This window comes from Lepisosteus platostomus, chromosome 9, assembly GCF_059453375.1.
Source record: "Lepisosteus platostomus isolate fLepPlt1 chromosome 9, fLepPlt1.hap1, whole genome shotgun sequence".
NCBI classification, from domain to species: Eukaryota; Metazoa; Chordata; class Actinopteri; order Semionotiformes; family Lepisosteidae; genus Lepisosteus; species Lepisosteus platostomus.
Window position 1 is genome coordinate 19733704 of NC_142619.1, and position 23081 is coordinate 19756784.

A 23081-nucleotide genomic window follows, 5' to 3' on the forward strand; every position below is an offset into this window, starting at 1 on the left:
GCTTGTGTTTTGGAGCTGGTTTTATCAAACAACCTGTTATAAGTATATAAAATATTGCTGCAAGCTATATTTTAACCTGCAAGCAGGTTAGGGGTAGTGAAACTTGCAATGGTAGTATGAATGTTGCAAACAAAATGGTGGTCAAACGGCAATTGTGGTCAGTTTGTGTTTAATTGTCCAAACTGTCCTGAAATAAAGAGCAGTTTGCAAAAGAGTCTGCATTTTGCCTAGCAGTTGGTATGAACTGGAAATTGATCACTATAACAAGTGAGATGCAAATAAGAAACAGATTTGTTAATTAAATCTACCATGTTTTCATTCAGTTGGTGTAGTGGTTGCCAAGATGCAGCTTGAGGTGTAAGAACCAAATGGCAGCTTCATGTTCATCTTGATACTGTATTTGCTGGATTGACAGCATGCCAGGTATTTGCTAAACTATATTAGTGTTTGGAATTAATTATAGGAAGAGGAATTTATTGCCATATGTATGTGTACTGTACATTAGAATTCTTATTTGCTAAGGTCTTTTGACATGGTACGAAAGACAACACCACACAATGTAGAAAGTACAATACAAAAAAGTACACAATAAATTGTAACAACCAGAACAATTAATATGTGGTAGTGAAACAAAAATGGTAGTCCAAGTCAAAGGTGTATAGTGCAGCAGTGCATCGAGTTCTGAGGCATTGCACAATTGTTAAAAGTAAGTTTTAAACTGCAGAAGGTAGTGTTGTGGCTCATTGAAAGCTGAACAAATAAATGGTGGTTTGGTGGCCATTTTAGTTTACTTAGAAACCCTTTTTAACTTGTAATTATACAAATAAAGTTTGGGTTTTAGCAGTTTGGTTGATAATGTTTCTCCAAGTTGTTACAATCCATTGCAGATGTAAAAACATCATGTAGTAAAGTTTATATAGAAGCTTCTGGGAAAAACTGGCCATGGTGTGAGTGTGTGCATGTTTGTGTTTGTGTTTGTGTCTGTGTGTGCCCTGTGAGAGAAGCATCCCGTCCAGTGTGGATCCCGCCTTGCGCCTGTTGCTTGACGCATTGGTTGGGATAAACCTATGTGGATGCTTGGATAGGCTCCAGTTTCCCAGTGGTCCTATATTGGATCAGGTGGGCAGAATATGGATGGATGGATTTTACAAAGCTTTGATTGTTGAATCTGGCCATTTTAGATTTAATCTGCATAACGCGCTAACAAAGTTTGACTTAGAACGTGAATTTTCTTATAAATTTAAAGACTGTCCCAGTTCCAATATACTGTACCTGTGTATTATGAAGTTCTAAGATTACTTAATCTCTGTGCATCTTTTCTTTTTCAATCACTAATGTGTTGAACAGTTTGAATTAATTTAATGTAAAAATGTGGACAAGTAAACTAGAAGTTTCTTAAGTTCCCTCACTTATATTTTTTTCTTGATTTGAGAAAATAAGATACAGTAGGTATTTCTGTGCACAGTTTACCTTTATGGTTTGTAATTCAACTCCCTAGTGATCCTTTGGATCCCCGAGTTACTACAAAGTCTGCTCTTTCTGGCACAGTGTTGAGTGAAAAGCTTTATATATGTTTTATTATTTAGAAACTATGAGTGGCACAATAATTTAAGATTGATTTAAATCAGTATTACTTGTAGGAGATGATACTTTTTTCTGTTATAGACCATTATATTAAATCTTCAAAACAAAGTTTATATTTGTGATTCAAAAAAGTTATTAGTGCAGGTATTTACTATACAGGTATGTATAGTTACTATACTGTATATACTGTATTCACCCCTTTGTAATTTTTCATAATCTGTCACCATATGGAATCATAATGTATTTCATTTAGATTTTTGGCCATAGATCAACACAAAACACTCTATAATGTCAAAATGAAAACAAAATTCCACAGATCCCCCTCAATTTAATTACAGATATACACCAGAAAATAATTGATTGAAGTATTCTTCCCCTGCCACTGCATTTATGGGTAGCACATTGGTTAGCATTGCAGCACTGGGGCTCTGGATCCAGTTCTGTTTGGAGTTTGTATGTTCTCCCAGGTTTGCATGGGTTTCCTGTGGAAAATGGTAGATTAATTGGCATCTTGGAAAATTAGACACAGAAACTCATACCAGGGCCGTGTTTGTTATTAGTTCTCTCTTGACCCTGTATCGGATAAAGAGGTTAGAAAATGGAAATGGATAGATGCATATTTATGCAAGACTCCAGAAATTGCTCAAATCATTAAGCTTGTCTGGGCAAGATGGGCCTTCTTTTTCAGTAACTTAAATCCTTGATTTAAGGATTCAAATTATTATAACAAGGTATAAATCAGCAGTATTATTGTACTTATAGGTTATACCAGTATTATATAGTGGGATTTATTTTTTTACTGCATTGGAAGCTGATGTCTGAATACCACAATTCTACAATTAATTTAACAATGTACATTTCACATTCAATGACAATTTCTCCATTCTAGAGTTTTCATGCTTCTTTTAGAAAAATTCACTCTAGATTTTCCCCATTCAGTACCATGTTTGCATGATTTTTTGTTGTTGTGCTTCACTTGCTGCTGTTTGAACTACTGTAACTCTATGGAGCTGAAGGCAAAAGAGTGCTTCCTCCGTCTCCACCAAGATCTCAGCTGACAACCAGTCATTGGAGTTGTACTTCATTCTTTTCAAAAAGTTATGTACACTTCAGTTACAACAGGGCAAGAAGGTAGTAGAGCGCAAAAAACTAACAAGGAATTGGACTCAAATTTGGTTAACACTTTAGTTTATTACTTTATGCATGTTTCGTGCTGGGCACATAATGCAGCAAATACTGGTTTTCCCTTCATCCAGTCCCGTTGCCTTTCACTCTTTGTCTGAGCTTGGAGCTTTTGGTAACATTCAGTGAAAGAGCACAGCAAGGACTGGCTAGGGTAATCCCCTTAATGGTAAGACTCATCCTACATTCTAGACATTGGCTTCACCAGATAAACAATTTAAAGCTCCGCTTGTTCAGTTGTTCAGTGTGTTACTTAGGTTTATAGCATGTGACAGCCATTTTGAATGACTGGAAATACTTGCCTTTTATTAAGAATAAATGTTAATAATTTTACATAGCAGATGTGTGACCTGCAGTGCCCTTTTAAACATTCTGGTTTGCTGTAAAGCAGTGGCACTGTAAGGCAGGGATGATGTGGGATAGTTATTAAGTGATTTTATTAATCTTTATCCTCTTGTCTTTTAAAGGATAAAAGAATTGGAAATTTGGGGAAAAAACTGAAAGGAGATGGACTTGTCCCTTTGATTTTGAAGTGTAATCTTGATGAGACTGACTATAAAGACACCTTGGAGTGACTATGGTTTTATGTCACAATAGAAGAGGGAGTTTGTTGTTCATGCTTCTCCTTAAAGAGTTCATTTTGTTGCCATATGTTCCACGTATTCTCATGTGCCACCTATATGTGATGTGATAAGCCCTGGTCTTTCTAGGATCACAAGTGTACACTGTTGTCTGGGGGTTTTCTGATTCTGTTGATTAAAACGCTTGTCATGCTAAACCGGATTGGTACAGCTAGTGTTGTCAAGATGATAATCCAGTTCTTACATATACATGCCTAACATTTTTGCCTGTTCGGAGTTGGAACACTAGAAATTTTGCATTTTAAAGTAACCATTTCCTAGATGTTTTGAGTTATACATCTTAAGATTTTTCTGACTTTAGTTACAGTAAGTGGCCATTCTATAGTTAGACCTTTTTATGTTTTTAGAGTTTTAGCATTTTTAATTCTTATAATTATATATAATATAATTATAAAATTATAATATAATCTATTGCATTTGTAATTTCAAATCCCCTATTTTGATAACGTCCCCTGCTTTAATTTTAATTTTATTTCACACTACTAGCAAAAATTCCATGGAAAGCTGAAATCATTTAAAAACCTAAGCATCTGAGTTTTATTGTTCATAGTAATAAACTTTAGTTTATAAGTAAGAAACATTTTGCACACTATTTACTGACTGGGAAAGACTTGACCTTAAACATGCCTTTTCTTTGTGTAAAGCTCATAAAGACAACCAACTCAACTTGGTGTTTTCTTTTTAAAGCATTTTATTAGTCAGACTTCCCTGAGCTGTGTAATATTGTTATTTCCTCTTTACACATGGTTGTCTTTTCATATATACTGGCTCGTCACTCTGTATTTCTTATTGATTCGACAATGTGAGGTAAGCTGTTGCTGTTGCTCACACCCTCTGTACAAAAAATAGCACGCCTTTGTTGTTTCATTCTCTCTACAATCATTTGTCCTTCTTTTTTAGAAAAAAGTAAGTTGTTGACCAATGTTGGTTAAATGTCATTGCTTACCTGGGGAAGCCCATTTTAAAAATGCCGAACAAGCTCTCAATGTATTATTGAAGATGCAGGCTAGATAGCAGATGTCTTGTTTTGTATTACATTATTTTGTGTTTGGTGTTGCAGATGTCCTTTAATATGCTAGTTTATTTGATATTTAGACATCAGACCTAACCAAGTGTACAGTGAAGGAATCATACCAACAGATTATATCCTCAATGAATTCTTCTTTATTCCACCTTCAGGACTTTGAGCTGCTTCCTGCCATTGTTTTGAGCTGATTGATAGCTTGTAGTTTATATTGCCAGGCCCCTTTCAGAGAATGTTTGAAGTATTGTAGTTCGGGAATTCCATTTTTGTTGTTTTTCATTGGTGGCATTCCAAATTGAATGTGGTCTAGATGCCATATCGGAGAACAATGTTTATTTAAATGAATGATTTCTAACAAATTTTATACGATACCTAGTTTGTGTCAGTAGTACAGTGCATGGAGTATCCTGGAGTTGGTCTGATTGAAAATGCACTTTTTTTTTTTACAGTTTGGTGTTCATACATGTTGTAAAATTTAATAAGCTCCATTGAAAAGGAAACATGGATTTTATATAGACTTCCTTGTCAGCAGTTGTACTGTTCATACTTGTTAAAGGGTCAGGAATTGCAGTTCTCTAAAGGCTTTGTGTTTGTCAGTTTTCTTTTCTGCATATAATATTTAGAGTGTTACAGTTTACTAAATCTTAATACTATTCCTCTTTTCTATTTGACTATTTGTATAATGTGTAGCAGAAGCTGTGCTTTATCTTGCACGTTTCAAAAAAGTGGACACTGGACAGATCTCATATTCATGAAATCAGCTCACCCAGCAGATTAGCTTCAGGGCTTACATGTACTTTTTCATTTAAATCTTGTGCATGGGATAGCCTCTCTTTTCACTACACTGTAAGATATTCCTGCACACTGTAGAGCACATGACTCTGTCAATGCAATGCAATACATTAGATTGTAACAGGACGCATACTGTACGTCACAGTCTTTAATGTGCCTCTCATCATTTCTGTTAATAAATATTTACAGTGACTTTGCTTTACGATTAATTTGTAATTTTGGAATGCCATCATTTGATTTTTTTCATGATTTGTGTTCACAATTCCTAGTATTTTGGAATACTATTTGGGCAATGTTTAATGCGAGATCTGCTGAAGATCTGCTCTCATTCTATTCTATTACTAGTTCTCCAGGACTAGACTGCAGTATTATCTGTTTCCTCCATAACTTCCAGTTTCCTTCCTTTTTGCTAACCCTCATCAAATCTGAATTCAGGATAAAATGTCACTCTTTACTTTCAAAGGACACATAAATGTTGATGAGCAATTCTCTCCTCTTCAGATATACAATAAAAAGAAGTGGTCAAAGAGTATTTCTAAAGTAATGACAGAAAATCTACAGTTTTCTTGTTTTTAGAGTAGTTTACATAGAATAAAACCAGAATTAAGGGTTTTAGGTGTGGGGCAGACATCCTAGGAAATTTCTCATTCGTTAATGTGAACTTGCTTGTGAGATTAAGCTGTGGAACATGGAAAAACATGTACAGTAGATAGGTTTTCTCCCTACACTGCACTTAGAAAAGTGGCAGAAAAACGGCTCGGAAATTTATATTTACAGTATGTACTTAAATGATATGTCTGAAAATATTCCTATTTTTACAAAGGAATTTGAATACAATAGTGTGGGTAAGCGTAATACTTTGCAGTGCAAAGAATGATTTGTACAAAAACAAAGGGCTGCAGCAGATAAGTGGTTTTAATGATGTTTTTCTTTCTCGCTTCCCAATTTTTTAAATTAGGGTAATCCAACATCTGCAGTCCTTTTAAGCTGAATGAACCTGTATACAAACTAGACCTACTGTATGCATTTTGTGGTCATATCTTATTTTGATCTAAAAAAAAAACCTTTTGGATAAAGGCTTTAGAAAATGACACAAGCATTTATGGGTAAAATTGAAATTTTAAGATTGAAAAAGTATGCCTTTCTTTTTGCACTTTGTTCAACAGTTAATCATAGAGAAATGGTATTTCAAATGCTGGCTCATCTTTGGCTGTACAGGTTCTTTAAACAGCATTAAATACCCGTAAAAGAGTATTTTATATGCTTTTTAATGCCTTTTTTTCATCCTCGGCTTAGAATTAAATAATGGTTAGGGTCAAACTATTTTTTACAAATGTGAAAAGCTAGGAGGGAATTAACTCTCAAAGGGTTGCATTTGACCTCAAGTATTTTCTCATTGTGTAACCTTCCTTTGCCAACATTTCATTTAATAGAGCTCTTCCAATAATATTGTATGTGCTTGCCAGTAAATGCATGAGACAAGAAGATATAACATAATGCTGAAATTTAGTTTAAAGTTCAAAGGAAGCAACAGTGGTGGGGCAGTGGTTAGTACTGCTGCCTTACCATTCTGGGACCTTGGGGTCAGTTCTGGACCTGGGGTGCTATCTGCGTGGAGTTTGTTTTGGTCTCCCATGTTCTTGAGGTTTTCCTCCCACAGTCCAATGACACATTGGAGGTAAATAAGCCTTAGGGGTTTGAGTGCATGCGTGTTTGCCCTGCGATGAACTGGCTTCCCATTCAGGGAATGGCTTGCCGAGATAGGCTCCAGCTCCCCCCATGACCCTGTTTTGGCAGAAGCGATTAGAAAGTGGATGGATAGCTCCAACCAGTTGACAGCAACATCATCCTTATCCTCAGTACTTGTGGTGTAGTATTTGATTTAAAAAGAACGAACTTTCATAAATAGTAAAAACTATTACTCCAAGAGATATGTAAAAAAAAATAAGTGGCTTGATTCCTCGTCAGACCTGGGGGCGAGCTATTCCCAATCTGTGTTGAGGGCTGTGCAAATGGTTTTGGCTGACTAGCTTCTCTCAGTGTCTCATGGCAGTGAGCCAATTATGCATGATGGAGTGGAACTAACTGTGAATAAGATAAGTCATTGGAATAGAAAGCATCAAATGTGCCCTGGGTTTCATGGTTTGTTGTTTTAGTTATGATGTTATTAGTCAGTGGGTGCCTTAGTAAAACAAAAAAGGTCTTAAACATAAAACTTTATACATCAAAAGCATTGCAAATGACACACTATAATAGTTCCCAGGGACTTTTTAAAAAAACATTTATTAAAAATCCCCTGCCTAAATATTAAAGTTTTGTGGATGAATTGAATGTTTTTCTGCTAAAATTATTTAACAGTTTTGATGGGAATACAAATGAAAAAAGAGGTTAAATAAGTAATATTTTTAATGGAAGTTAACTTCCTGCTTCTCATTACAAAAGTAATGGTTTAGAACTGTTAAGCAGTATTGGTTAAAAAAAAGTTAGTAGACTTAAAGTTAAAAATTAACTTTATTCTGGTCACAGTTTATTGAGTACAGCCAATTTAGTGGCTGTGTATTGTCCATGGAAACAGATTGTTGTTAAGATAATTTTAGCAGCCGTCATTACAAAGTGATATAATTGGTGAAATTTCACATGGAGAAATTTATGTGAATTGAGCTTTTTCTTGGGCTTCAGGAGCCTCAATAAAGATTTCTTTTTTATTCCAACAAAGACAAGATGTAGCTAAAACTGTATTTAACTGCAAACCACTGGTTTGTTTAGATCTATAAAGTGGTGCTTGTATACTGCAAGACCTGAAGGAGTTCTAATGATTGGAAGATGGAATTGTGGGAGTTCTCCACCACATGCTGGTATTGACCTGTACAACCCACAAAACTTGGTTTTCCACTCTGGAAGTCTAGTTACCCAGGTTGTACTTGTTTGGATCATATTAAAATATCATGCCTGTGTTATTCCTGGGTAAGCCAGAGGTCATCAGAAACCGGGCGCATTTTCATGAGTACTTACTGTAAGTTCTAGCTTGGGCTGTTTGGACGTGTTTAGGCCAGGAGTCCCAACCTTCTCCCTCCAATTAACAGATATTAATTCCTTCATGTTTAGGATATGTAAACCTCGATCTGCCACTGATCCGGTGCTCAGTAATTGAGCTGCCTTCCTTCCCTACTGGGTAATAGCTGGTGTCTCAGAAGGATACTCAACCTGATGTCCTGCCCAAAAGATTTCCTGTCTGTCCTGAACCTGCTCTGCTTGTCTGTAGCCTATTGTTTTAAGGGATGACTGGACCAATGGCATCTACAATTATAGCCCATAATCCTGCAAGGCAACGCAGGTACTCAGCCTGGATCAGCCTTGACGCTGCATTCACTATCTTCCCCAGATCTGCAGCCCCATCTGCAGCCACTCTTTCATCGGCCTTTGCCTCTCATTCTACTTTGCCAGTCCCTGTCGGTCCTTGTCAGTGTACAAGCTTTCTCTGGGTTCTGCTCTTGAATTCCTCAGCCTGTTGGTCAAATGCAGCTTTTGGTTCATCTTAGCACTGCAGGCTAACACTCTGCTTCTTTAATTATCTCTTGACGGGTTGCTAATGTATTTCCTTTCTTTTAAGCGTTCATGGTACAGGCGTTTTAAGCAGATGTTGATTTATTTTTTTAGGGGGTTTTCTGTAGTGTAAATGGTTTATTTTACACTGTAGACCAGGGGAGAATCAATATGCACCTGTTTTATTATTTTGTAGTCATCTGTATTGGATATTATTTAATGTTAAAATTGTTGCGCATTGGATCTAAAAGATTTACTTAAAGACTGGTGAAAAAATAAACATCTGTATACCATCATTATAAAGGTAAATTGCAGAAGGACTTTCAATGTCTGATTTTGGATGGAATAGTGTTCTGTGATAAATCTTATACAGTACAGCTGGTGTACTGTGTGTATATGAACAGCTATGCTTGCCAGATCCATATTTAAATTGCACATGTAAAGCTATCCTCAATTTCGTCTAGATGGCTTAAGGCTTAACCATTAGATATAGTTTTGTGTAAAGTTGATTTATAACAAGTAATTTACTGTACTTTGTTGTGTACCATATGAACGTCAGACATTGGTAAAAATCTGTCACTATGTGTTGAACATCTATAAAATCATTTCACAACAGGATATTGGTTACCTGCATTTTCAGGGTTTTTCTTTCACAGCATTTTCTTGTAACACTTTGCATACCAGATTCGGTATCTCTTGTGAATCCTTACTGTATGTCTAAATCGAGTATTTACTTTCTTTCTGCATCATTGGCATGTTCACTTTTCTAGTAACTTAAGTAGCTTCAGACTCTGCATGTCTACAAAGATCCAACAGGAAGGAATCTGAAATGATAGAAGCTTAATATAGTAAGTGAAAATGTTAGTGCAGTTTTGTCCTCTGTACTGATGAAAGCAGATATTTCCAATTTTTGATTAGTTATTTTAATCCATTCACTGCTGTTTGATTAGTCTGAGTCCATTAACAATAAATATTTTTTTATATTAAGAATGAGTATGTCCTTAACACGGTAAAAGTACCTTTATGTTGCTTTGCAAAATATATATTTTAAGGATGAAAACAATCTCCTTCTCACCTACCATTTACAATTTTAATGTAAGTTAACAGATGTGAAAAACCTAATTCATGTTGCCATATGGAATGTGTAGCAGGAGAGATAAAAAAGTACAGCTTTTCAGAAGAATAATTTAACCGCCTGATCAGTCTTGGGGATGTAGCCTGCACAGATATTGCTAATGATTGTAATAAGCCATTAGCCACGATTTCTGTCCTGAAAATACTAATTGTATTGACACTTAAACCTGTGCATTGGCTGTGCTAGCACAGCTTTCCTCCAAAGTGATAGTAGCAAGCATCCTTCTCGATAAAGCTGAGCATTTTATTTTAGGGATCCTGTGTATTTTTTATATGATTTTGGAAAATGTTATGTATATTCTCCTTGGAATAATTTTAAGTAGTATTCCTAATTTAAGTATAGGTGTTCAAATATCTGATTAAGAAAAAAATAGACCGCGATTATTCAGGTTTGGGGTCACAAAAATAGTCTTACTAGGAGATACAGTATAGAATAGGAGACCATTATCAAACTTTAACTGTTAATTAAAGATTTACTTACTAAAAATGCCTTAGTGATCATAATGTCCAATACAGTCTTGTCATGTAAATGAGACATTTCTATTTATCAAACTCCTGAATTGTTGGCTAAATTTCTGACATTCTCAGTATTAAAAAATATTCTTGTTATGTTTTAAAACAAACTCTAAAAATGTAATTCTCTAAAAGCCAGTAGGGTTTTTGAAAAATCATTTGCATAAAATGATTATATCTGCATAAAGGCTACAGGACATGAATGCAAATGATTGCAATTATTGATATGTTCTTTGTATTGGTTATGTAAATTAAGATGGGAATAACAATCACCTGCAGTAACTACTTTAGACAGATGTACTGGTGAGTTTATGTAGCATCCTTTTATCATGTAAAATGATCTGAAAATAAATCAGCTGACAGGATAAATTTCAAACTTTTGAAATGTGCAAGCATTTGAATAAATAATGGAAACATGATATTTAAGAAATGTAGCTACAGTAAATTGTTGTCAAATTTCATTTTGTTCTAATTCGGAGGTGTTTCATGTGGTAAAGGATCATTTAAGCACACTTTAGAGAAGACGGTTAGGGTTTGGAGCAACAATAAATGCAGTCTTTACAAATAGTTTATTATGTTTGGGTATTAAATTGAATATTTAACAGAAGATGTGCCTGATGATGTTTTGTGACTAATCTACAGTATGTACTAATTCTCAAATTTCAGGCAGTAGCTTTTCTAGGTAATGTATGGATTACAAATTGCTTAATGGACTGGAAACGTAGGGTGCCAGTAAGATCTGTGTACTTGTATAATTAACAGCTAATTGAATTTTGAATGTTACCAACCTCACAGGACAAGCACCTTAAGAAACTTTAAAACAAATCAATACAAGTTAGACCTAATTCAGCACTGAGGAAATACATGAATGGCCGAGAGATCTTCCAGGTATGATGTTTCAAAAGTTTTTCTTTGGGGCTGGGAATCTGGGAAAGTTCTACATTTTCTTTTCAGGTTGAAAAGTGGGAAACAATCAGTCTGAAACTTGATGCTAAATGTGTGGGGGACATGTCCCTTTCCTTGCCTCTTTAGTCTCAGTGCAGGAGTGCGGCTTCCTGTCCTGTTCAGTGACTCAAATAATAATAATTAATAATTGCTTACACTTACTGTATATACCTGTAGCGCTTTTCTGGACACTCCACTCAAAGCTCTTTACAGGTATTGGGACTCCCCTCCACCACCACCACCACCAATGTGCAGCCCAACCTGGATAATGCGACAGCAGCCATAGTGCGCCAGAACGCTCACCACACATCAGCTATCAGTGGTAATGAAGCCAATTCATAGAAGGGGATTATTAGGAGGCCATGATTGGTAAAGGCCAAGGGGAATTTTGGCCAGGACACCAGGGTACCACCCCTACTCCTTTCGAGAAACGGCCTGGGATTTTTAATGACCATAGAGAGTCAGGACCTCGGTTTTACATCTCATCCGAAGGACGGCACCTGTTTACAGTATAGTGTCCCCGTCGCTATACTGGGGCATTAGGGCTTTTCCAGCAGCAACCTCAGTTTTTCCCAGGAGGTCTCCCATCCAGGTACTGACCAGGCTCACACCTGCTTAGCTTTAGTGGGTTGCCAGTTGTGAGCTGCAGAGTGAAATTGCTGCTGGCGAAGTAAAAAGTAAAGGAGGAGTAACTTGAGCTTTAATGCCTGGAAAAGGGGCTGACTGCATCAACACTTCTGTTTCTTATGGAGAAAATCGTTACCTTTCTTGTGGCCAGTGGTTTAATACTTCATCCCACGGGGGATAAGGGCTGTGTTACACCCAGAGTATTTAATTAAACATTTAACCTAATTATTTTCTTTGCCACATATGGAATTTTTTTTCTTTAGGTCTTAATCAGTTCAAGATGAGTCAAATAAGATTTGGTTCTAGAACAACTAGAACCTGGAAAAAACAACTGTGCTGGCCATCCAGACAACAAACATGTACATAATTGCTACGATATCCTTAAACCAATGCAATTTTGGACTTTTAAGTGTATTGAAAGACATTTGTCAAGCAAAAGGCAATGTGAATGAAACATGGAGCCTCATGCATGTGTTTCATGGTAATAACCAGTGTACTGGAACTTGAGTGTCTTTCTCTTGTTTGTTTTTGCAGCGTGATTACTATTTCGAGTACACAGAATGTGACAGCACAGGGTCTCGATGGCGGGTGGCCATACCCAACAAGGAGGGAAGCTGTACAGGATTACCTGATCCTGTTAGTGGCACAGAATGTAGTAAGTTTCATTTTCTTATGTTGACATAAGATTAACAAAAGTCTGATTTATTTTGTTTGTTTTGCTTGGATGTACGGCACTTGGAGAATTGATGTCAATGCTAATGCACTATAGAAATAAACGTTTTAAGTCATTTTCTCTGAATGCAAAACTTTAATAATTTAACTAATAGATAGCATTAATTCAGATGTTATATAAAGATTTACCCTTAATGGAAACATTATATACTCTGTACAGTCTGTGTTTTAATTTAGTGGCCTTAAAACATAAATGAAAATTGGAAGCAATAGTGTTTGTTCTTACTGACTCTCTATCTTATGCTGTTTTGTTTTTAGAATAAGAATGATCCTTCTCCATAGGCAGTTTTAATTGATATTTGGATGTAAAGGAGATGAACAAGGAAGCCAGTTGTAGAAAAGAACTGCACACTTTCACACAAAAGCATGGCACCACTGTGTAGAAGGAGATAAGTACACAATGATAGGAAATGGCTTAAAGCTGAGCTCAATATGAATGTATTTTTCTAGCATTTTCAACTTTGTTTTAAGTCTTAAGTTTCAAGAGATATTTCAAGAGATTGGCTCAGTTTGGTTTAGACCATGACCTGCTTCATTTGTACTCTTTTTGAATTTAAGAATTCCACTTAATGTGTGCCATGTCTTTGGTAATATTATTATTATTATTATATCTGCCTGGTCTTCAGATGGACTGCTTAGTTCAAAGTTTCCCAGATTGAACTCTTAGTAGCATAAACTGCTTTGCTGATAGAAACCATTTAGACCTTGCACATCATTTTATTCATACTTCAATCCAGCTGATCTGTAGGTCCTATGCATATAAAGACAGCAGCTCTTTGTATTTTGTTCTGGTGTGCTTATATTGGGCTTAGCTAAAAGACCATAAACAATAAAACCTTTTTGTGTTTCCATTTGAAAGTTATCTGAATGAAGTGCACCATAAAGAAAACAAAGGAGAAGATAAAATTGTGGGACACATTTTCTCATCTGAATTGTATTGGAGACTAAGAAGAGTGGTTATCTGTAGAGGGCATATGTAAAATATTCAACAGTAACATTCAATTGCAGTGCTTTTCTCTAGCACTAATAGCTTGAGAGAAATCTCGCTTCCAAAATGATCTGCAGGTATTAAGAAATGTTGTTCTTTGCAGTTTAGTATACATTAGATATAGGTATGATTATGCTCACTGTTTGACCATGTACTTTTTATAGGAATGTGTGTATTCATATGCAGTGCCTTGCAAATGTATTTAGAATTTTGTACAGTTTTCATTTTTTTTCTTCATTATTTTAAAAGCTTGCTGTCTTGATACTTTGGAATAACAATTCATCTGTTGTGTATATACAACCTAATTAAAACAGAAAACCCCCAAAAAAACATCTGGTTTTCTTTCGTAAGTATTCTAACCCTTTGTTGTGGAAAACCTCAATAAATTTGCACAACATTCCCTTAATGAGTTCTACAATTAGCTGAGTGGACTGTCTGTGTTCAAAATGAGCAACACAGTGGTGCAGTGATAAGTATTGCTGCCTGCAGCACTGGGGTCCTGGGTTCAATTCTGGACCTGGGGTGCATCTGCATGGTGTTTCTGTTCTCCTGTGTTTGCGTGGATTTCCTCTGGTTTCCTCCCCACAGTCAGCAGACATACTGTACAGACATACTAACAATACAGAACTGCTATAAGCATGTCTGTAAAAATACCCTGCAATGGACTGGTGTCCCTTCCAGGGTGTACACCACTTTGGCCCGTAGCTGGACAGATAAGGTTCTGGCTGTCTTGTGACCCTGTATGGGTTAGAGTGGCTTTTAGGAAAATAAATGGATGATTTCTGAATAAAAACCTCTGTGAGGTTCCTTTGTCAATTAGTCAAAGAATGAAGGAATTGACCATGATAACTAAGGACCTCTGAAAGCAAGTTAAGGGGTATGTCACGATCGCTACTCCTCCTCTTAAGGGCGCTCCAGCCCTTCCTTGTTCTGCCCCATTACCTGCACCTGTTTCTGATTTCCGTTCCCCCTTAAATGCCAGACACAGACGTCACCAGAGGTTCCTCATTGAATCCCGTTTCGTGAGAACCCAGGGTCCTGCTGCGTCTTGCTCTGTTATGGTTTTAACTTTCTGTTCCTGATTCCCCGTCCCGCCGGTCCTGATCCAGTTCATGGTTTTATTCTCTGGATGGATCCCCTGGCCTTGGACTCTACCTTCTGTTTTGGATTCCCCGTCTTGGATTTCGTCTTTGATTGTTCGCCCTGGACTCACTTTCCCCCGGACACCTGCTCACCTTGGACACGCCCCTCTGTCTCCATACCCTTTTCCTGCATGATTTTCTCCCTACTGTTTCCTCACCAACCGGATCGTGTCGTCTGCATAGGGCCAAGAAAGAACCATTCATGACAGGGTAAAGATTCCATCACAGATGGTAATACTGTATGCTGCTATTACTTTCTTTGGCATTATTACGGATGGTTTAAATAAGTTTATATTTTGAAATGCAGGATCTCAAAACTCTTTCCCAAACAAGCCATTAGCAAACAAGCAAGATGAGTGGAATTGTATCCACTTTGAAGTATCTATTATCAGAAAACTTCTTATTCCTGGTAAGAGATGTGGGGGGGCAGCACAGTGGCAGGAATGTTTAGTTTTGTTGCCTAACAGTGCTAGGGCCCTTGTTCAATTCCTGGCATTCTGTCTCCCTGTGTTTTACCTACAGTAAGTAGGTAAGTCATACTAGTAGATTAATTGGTTTTGGGGAAAACTGGCCCTGGTGTGCGTGTATGTCTATGAGCCCTATGATAGACTGGCTTCCCATCCAGTATGTATCATGCCTTTCGCTCATTGCTTCTGGTGTGACCCTGTATTGGATAAAGCAGTTTGGAAAATGGCTGGATGGTTCTGTATTATACACAATCATTCATCGAGGAATATTTCAACAAAAAAACAAATCATCATGCGTTTCGATAGAACTGATCCTTGCAGGTTTGTGTCGGCATGCAAACATGTGCAGCCTGCAGACCAGCTCTTTTATCTGACCTAGTTAATGTTGCTTTTTCCCCCACATTAAATTCTTCAAATATATATATATTTTTTTACATATGGCAAGTAGTACTGGGACTAATAAAAATTTATATTGGAATTGCTTTGGCTTTTCACCTATGCCTTACTTGAAACATGAATGTTCTTTGTTTTCAGCCTTTTCATGTGCAGCCGGAGAGTTTTTGGAAATGTCCTCGCAGCAGTGCACTCAGTGTGCTGCAGGAACCTACTCCTTGGGCAGTGGGATCCGCTTCGATGAGTGGGATGACATACCTGCTGGATTCACCAGTTTAGCTACGTACATGGACAGTGGCCCAGGGGGGGATGAGGCCTTGTCCTGTAACAAGTAGGTGTCTACATGACGACATCTTTCTAATGCGATAAAATATTGACCACCGAAGTGCTACAGATTGTAAGTGCCTCTACATGGAAGCAGAATGATAATTCCAGCTTCTGTAAAGCAGGATAAATGTGTTTGGATAGTTTTTCTTATATATATTTTTAGTGAAGAAAAGAGGAAATGCTTGTAAAAGGAGTAATTTGTTGTTTTTTTAAATGCCTGCTTGTTATTGTGAAGTGACTGAGGTACTGTATGATTTTTTTTTTACTCTGTTCTCCATTTAAAGTTTTCAAGGGAATCCAGGAAAATGTAAGAGTTGATTAGTTTAACTCCTGCACTTTGTTACTGATCTTAAATCTTAATTACTAATTCTAAAATTAGGTTTTGTGTATGTCCTAGAATGTTTTCTCTGATGACTTGTATTTTCTTCAAGCTCAACCTGGGTTCCTCAAGGGAATTACTTGGAATCCAATCGAGATGAGTGCACTGTGTCCTTGATCTACGCAGTGCACCTAAAGAAACAAGGTTCCGTGTCCTTTGAGTACCAATATGTGGACAACAACGTTTTCTTTGAGTTTTTTGTAAGTTTGCATTTGACTTATATGTTGAAAAAACTAAAGATCTTATTTTTAGACTTGTGATTTTTTTTTACTGCTTTGCTTGTCAAGCTTAGGCCTGGTTCTGCATAATTTGACGTGATAAAAGTGCTTCAGATTATAAATGCCTCTACATGGAATGCAGAGTGACAATTTCTCACTGCAGCTGGCAGTATCCCTGAATTAATCCTCTGTTGTGCTTGGCTTTATACAGTCCAATGGAGTATTTGACTTTATTTTAGGCCTACTCTTAAAATGAACCATACAGTACAGGTCACAACCAACAAAATGAAAATTATGATAACTGGTTATTACAAATGGTAAAGTGCACAAAATAATGATGTTATTTTTATTAAATTATCAGAAGTTGCCAGAGTCACTTTAGAAAACAATCACTTAAGAAGTTCAATGACATATAAGTCATTAATAGAAAGAAGATTTATTTGCTTTAGGCCATGATTTCACTTCATTTTTAAATGTTTTAAAATTAGATGTTTGTCTAACTATAGTAGATGGTATTGTATTCAGGAAGCAGGATGCTCTAACTGAAAATGCTGACTTTCCAAATTCAATGGTTCTATACTGCACCAGTCACCTCTAATAGAGGCTCTTGTGTTTCTAAATTTGTCAGAGCAGAGTGATATAAAACATTCTGTTCTCATCGTGCTGCCTGGCACTGAGGCAGGTTACAGTTCCATCACTGGAGGAATCGATGTCGGAAGTTGTAACTGTATTGGTCCTCCAGCAGCCATGCAAGTTGTATTGCATGCATTTCAGCCTGATGACATGGTCTAATAGCATCTTTTTTCTGAGCAACTTTCCATTAGATTGATTTTTTTTCAGTAATGGAACAAAACAAGACCAGTCCTTGTTTCATTCTTTACTGACTGTATAAGTACAAAAAGGAATTGACAACTTTTCACAGCCACTCTGTGTGCCTCCAGTGTTTCTATGCCAGGCAGCATACTTGTGAGCAGTGGAGAACTCTTTGTAAATCACATACTTAAATTCTTTTCCTGGAGGACTTGGTCAGATTGGAAAAAAATCAGAAGAGACCATTAACCTAATTATTTTCTAAATTAGACATGGTATACTTCTTACTCTCCCTTCACGGTTGATTACACAAGACAATCACCACATTAAAAGCAAAAATACCTATAAATAACCTCAGGGTCTAGTTAGGAGTAAATGCAGTTAATGAAATAAATGGACCAACTTTGTCACCAAGAACATGAGTACAACAAGAATCAGAAGACAGCAGGGACTCCAGGAAGTAAGTTTGAGACCCGTGATGGAAATCATTTTAAAATCCCTTCAATTTTGAATTCAAAACTGGGCAAACACCTGGTTGAGGATTTCTAATGTAGACAAGTACAAATGGATGCTTACATGCTTGAAGATGATGCTTTATGGAAAAACACTTAGGTTTTTTGGTTGACAATTTACATCAGAAAATTGTTTAGAAGATGTAATAGTTAAAAGCAAGAATTTAAACTATGGTTAAAATTACATTTCTAAGAATGTAATTGGAATACTGTGTACAGTATTGGTCACCAAAAGGCTTTGTCACTCTTCTCTGGACCAGTTCCAGAGCAACTAGATACCTTCCTAGGCTTGAAGGAATGCCCTCTGCTGACAGGCTGAACCTTTTTAGTCTTGAACACGGAAGATGAAAAGAGGACCAGGTTAAATTATTCAAAGTCAAAGTCAACCCAGTGGACTTAAGAATTAACTTTGAACAGGAGATGCTATCGAGCCATGTTATTGGAGCAAATATACTGGCTTTTTATATGTTTGGATTGGCTAACTCCTGACTGCCACACGGGCTTAATCACATTCTCCTCTCTTATTTTCTTAAGAAACCTGATTATTAAATGGAAGCACATCCAGACCACCCATCCTTGAGCACTGGCATTGTACCAACGGTCCTCAAGACTGCTGCCATTAGTTCCGTGTCAAAAAAGCCTAACATGGCTCTCGACAATCTTAATTTTCACCCCATCTTTAACTTAGCCTTTCTTGCAAAAATTCTAGAACGTGCTGTCACACTTCAGTTACATAACCACCTCATGACAAACAACCTTTTTGAACCCCTCCAATCTGGCTTCCGTCAACTTCACAGCACGGAAACTGCCCTGGTCAAAGTCACTTACGATCTTCTAATAGCTTCTGATTCTGGTTCTCTTTCTATACTCATCCTTCTTGATCTCCGTGTTGTTTTTGACACTGTTGACCATGACATCCTACTTTCTCGTCTTGAGACTGTGTTTGGAGTTTCTGACACTGTTCTCAAATGGTTCAAGTCTTACCTCACTGATCTCTGTCACTTTGTCTCTCTTAATGGGTATAGGTCAGAAATTGGTCTTGTTAAGTCTGGTGTTCCTCAGGGCTCAAAACATTTACATGTTTCCACTTGTTCACCTTTTAAGATCACATGGCCTCAGCTATCATTTCTACACTGATGATACTCATACCATACCTGACAGGGATGTGGCTGTCTCTATTCTATCTAATTGCATCTCTGACATAAAAACTTGGATGGCTCAAAATTTTCCTTCTTCTTAACTGTAACAAGACTGAAGTCATGCTTATTGGCACCCCCCATCAACTTCGTAAAGCCAATTCTGTAACCCTATCTGTAGATGGTACTGTACTTGAGCTTCAGTCTAAATTGAAAAACCTTGGAGTGATATTCGATTCTGGATTAACATTCAACACACATGTGCAGCATATTGTCAAAACATCTTTTTTTCACCTCAATAATATCGCTCGACTTCGTCCTATGCTATCACTAACTGGCTGAAAAGCTGATCAACACATTTGTGTTCTCTCGAATTGACTACTGTAATGCTCTACTCGCTGGGGTATCTAAATCTACTCTGAACAAACTGCAGTATGTCCAAAATTCAGCAGCCAGAATCCTGACCAGGTCTAGTGCAAGTGATTACATTACTCCTATCCTGGAGTCCTTGCACTGGCTTCCTGTCAAATTCTGTGTTGACTTTAAAATCCTTATGCTCACCTATAAGGCTCTGCATGGCTTGGCTCCTCATCACCTGTCTGAACTATTATCGCCCTACTCCCCACCTCGCAACCTTTGCTCTTCAAATTCTGGTCTCCTTACTGTCCCCCAAGCCTGTCTACATTGTATGGGTGACAGGGCCTTCTCCTGTGGAACAGGTTCCTCTGGAACTCTCTGCCCAAGGATATCAGAGAGTCACCTTCTCTAAACCCATTCAAATCCAGACTCAAAACCTTCTTTAGCCTTTACTTAACTGGTTCCATTCTTCACCCCTCTGCTTTTCTTAGTACCACCATCCATGGTCTCCTCTGTATATTGTAATTGTTTTATCTTATGTATTCTTTTTATTTATTATTGTTGACATTCTATGAAGCGCTTTGAGAAGCCACCTTTAAAGGAGCTATACAAAATAAAGTTTATTATTATTATTGTATCCAGACACTCACAAAACTTGTTAAAGGGTGCCCACAGGTTTGCAACTTGATCTAATAGTTGTATTTTTGTCCTCCTTTTAAGCTTAAACCTTTTTTTTCTCTAAAGTAACATGATGTGGAAATAAGAGCTGTCCAATTAATATACCATTAATACTAAGTCAAAAGAAAATGCACAAAAAGGTTATTTTCTTAAGTGGGGGGTTATACTCACATGCATTTACTCAGTTTATTGTCCCAGATGAGAAATTTGCATTGCAGGCAGGTATAAGACGCACATCAATAAGAAACCTACATGCATAAGATGAGAAAAGCAAGTCAGCTTCAGGATCTCATGGACTGTATATGGTTTAGGGCAACATTCATGTCTGCACCTAGAATCACCATGAACAAAACCCAATAGCAGCTCTGAAAATGAAAATGGGGGGAGGGGAAATGTTCTACTAATTTAAATTTTGTCCAGTGAAAGTTTTAATTTGCTTAGTAAATTAACCTGTAAGTATAATAGAAAATGCAGAGACCTGGATTCAGTTCCAAACTCTGTGTGATGTTTCAAGTTTCTTGGGGTTGAAGACGTGCTGGTAAGGTTTTGTTGCCTGCATTGCCTCATGGCCCTGCTGTTGGGCATCCCTTCCAAGAGGACAGCAGGGATGTGTACCTGTACTCTTCCAATATAGGCTAGGGCTTGTTGCCACTCCCACTGGGATATGTGGATTACTGGTATTGGATAGAAGGATTTAAAAATGCTCCCTGTAGGAACCATACATTTCTGCCTTTATGGTATATATCATAGCACTTACATAAACCAATGAAATATTTACTGCATGACAGTTACAAGTACAGGCAGATCTATAGTAAAACTGCAGTGATCATAGTATTTAAACAGTAGGACCAACTGATGACATTGTATGTTCATTTGCTCTCATCTTTCTCATAAAATGTCCAGTTTGTAATAAATGTCATGGTAGGTATGTATATGATGCACAAACATACATGCATCTTGATCATTTTTGCATATTTCTTTTTTTTTCATTTTTGTAAGAAGGACAATTTAAGATAGGCAACCTTAAAGGAAAAGGCAATAATGAAATAATGAGCTTTAAATTGATTTAATTGCCTCATAGATTCAGAATGACCAGTGTCAGGAAATGGACACATCCGATCAAAAGTGGATCAAACTAACAAGCAATGGAGAATGGGGAACTCATACTGTGAGTGGTTTTCTTATAGATTTTTAACTGTTGGGATAAACTCAGTGTTATGCATATGGAGCAAAATGAGATAGGAGTTAATCTAGCTGAAAGTAAAGAAAACTTGGACAGAAACTAAATGCATGAAGTTTATGTGAAAACCTTAGCAAATATACAGTAACAAGATCTTTATAGAGCCTGACAGGTGATTGTTTTTTTTTAATTAACTTCCATTTGATATTTCATATTCCTTCATGAAGAGGTTTTGTTTAGTTATGTGAATCACAAATAAATGCTGTTCAAAGAATTGCTGGTCTTGTATGTTTCTCCTGAAGGGACCCTAAAATTTCCATTTTAAGACTAATTGTTCCCTCTAGTGCTGCTCAAGTGTAAATGCATTGTGTGACATTTGTCTTACCACAGAACATCTAATGAATAATTTATAAAACTGGAACAGTGAAGGAATTGTTTACTTTGGGAAACAAAAATAAGTCATTACAAGTTCAGCTTGGTTCAAGTTTGTTTTTTAATATTTCAATTTGACATGTTTTTGGCTGTCTTGTAGGTAAATCTGAAGTCTGGCACAAATATCTTGTACTGGAGAACCACTGGAATTTTACTTGGTTCAAAAATCGTCAAGCCAGTGCTACTGAAAAACATTCAGATTGAAGGTAAAAATGACCATGTATTGTCTTTTGTGTACGTATGGCTTCTGTTTTAAAAAAAAGTAGAACACTAGACCAGGATAGTGTCATCTGAATATGTATTATCCAAGGTTTGATAGCATATTCAGATACCTGTGCCATGAATAATAATTCATTGCATTGTTATAGTGATTTTTATCTCAACATACTTTGTATAAAACATTACACATTTCATCCAGAACTGGAGTACACAACCAACTAACGTGCGACAGCAAGTGAGAATTGCTTCACCAATTGAATTAAGTGGAACTTGATATAGGCTGCTAGATTAACAAAATCTGAAAGTGGAATTTAGTCAGGACGCTGGGGATAACAACCCTAGTCTTACAAATATTGGGGATCTTTCCTCACAAAGCAGTCAGGACCTTGGCCTGAAGCTTGGTACTGTACAGTACCTCCTACAGCACGGTGTCTGGTATCTGCAGGCTGGGGTATAATAGGTTTTTGGAAATTCTGGTTTTCCTTGGTCATCCGAGTATTGTCCAGAATCAGCCTTGCTTAGCTTCTGAGGTCTGATGCAACCAGGCCACAAGGTAATATAAACTGTTTATAGTGGAGCACAGGCACAGTGGGTCATGGCAGAACTTACCACAAGCCATTAAGTTCACCTTGGGGTCTTCAAGAGTATTCACATGCATTTTAGAAGGGAACAAAAACAACAAGGTGTGTTCACAGTCTTGTGTGTATACATTTCACATTGTCTCATCTATAAGTATAAGAAGTTCAGATTTTTCATAATGCACAATTTTCAAGTTTCAATGTTTGAATAAGAAAAGTCTAGAGTAATCATTTTCTTTGGTAAATGCCAGAATGGACTCTTGGAAAAAGCATGCTGTTAATATACTGGATTTTGAAGTTCAGGAAAGACACTGAAATTTAAACCCTGTAAGCACGTTTTAAGATCTAATGTCTGATGTCCAACTCCTATATTTTTTGCTTCATTTAAATGTTAAATATTTGCTTTTAAATTAGGTACCCTTACTGGTGTGGATACTTTGCAAAGGAGAATCTGTAATCCAATAATCTGGATACCGACTGATGACAAGGGCCTTTTGGCCAAAGGTGTCATAAGATAAAAACTCAGATATGATTTCTCCTTCTGCCAT

At 36.9% G+C, this 23081-nt stretch overlaps 1 protein-coding gene across 1 annotated transcript in view; it reads left to right on the forward strand.

The window, feature by feature from the left end:
- The window catches only part of elapor2b (endosome-lysosome associated apoptosis and autophagy regulator family member 2b), a 51144-nt gene that overhangs the window by 3733 nt on the left and 24330 nt on the right, over positions 1-23081 (forward strand). The window contains exons 2-6 of the mRNA XM_088647157.1: positions 12520-12640; positions 15849-16038; positions 16466-16613; positions 21206-21292; positions 21837-21942. Of these exons, the coding sequence (XP_088503283.1) occupies positions 12520-12640; positions 15849-16038; positions 16466-16613; positions 21206-21292; positions 21837-21942 (652 nt within the window). The remainder of the gene's footprint in view (positions 1-12519; positions 12641-15848; positions 16039-16465; positions 16614-21205; positions 21293-21836; positions 21943-23081) is intronic.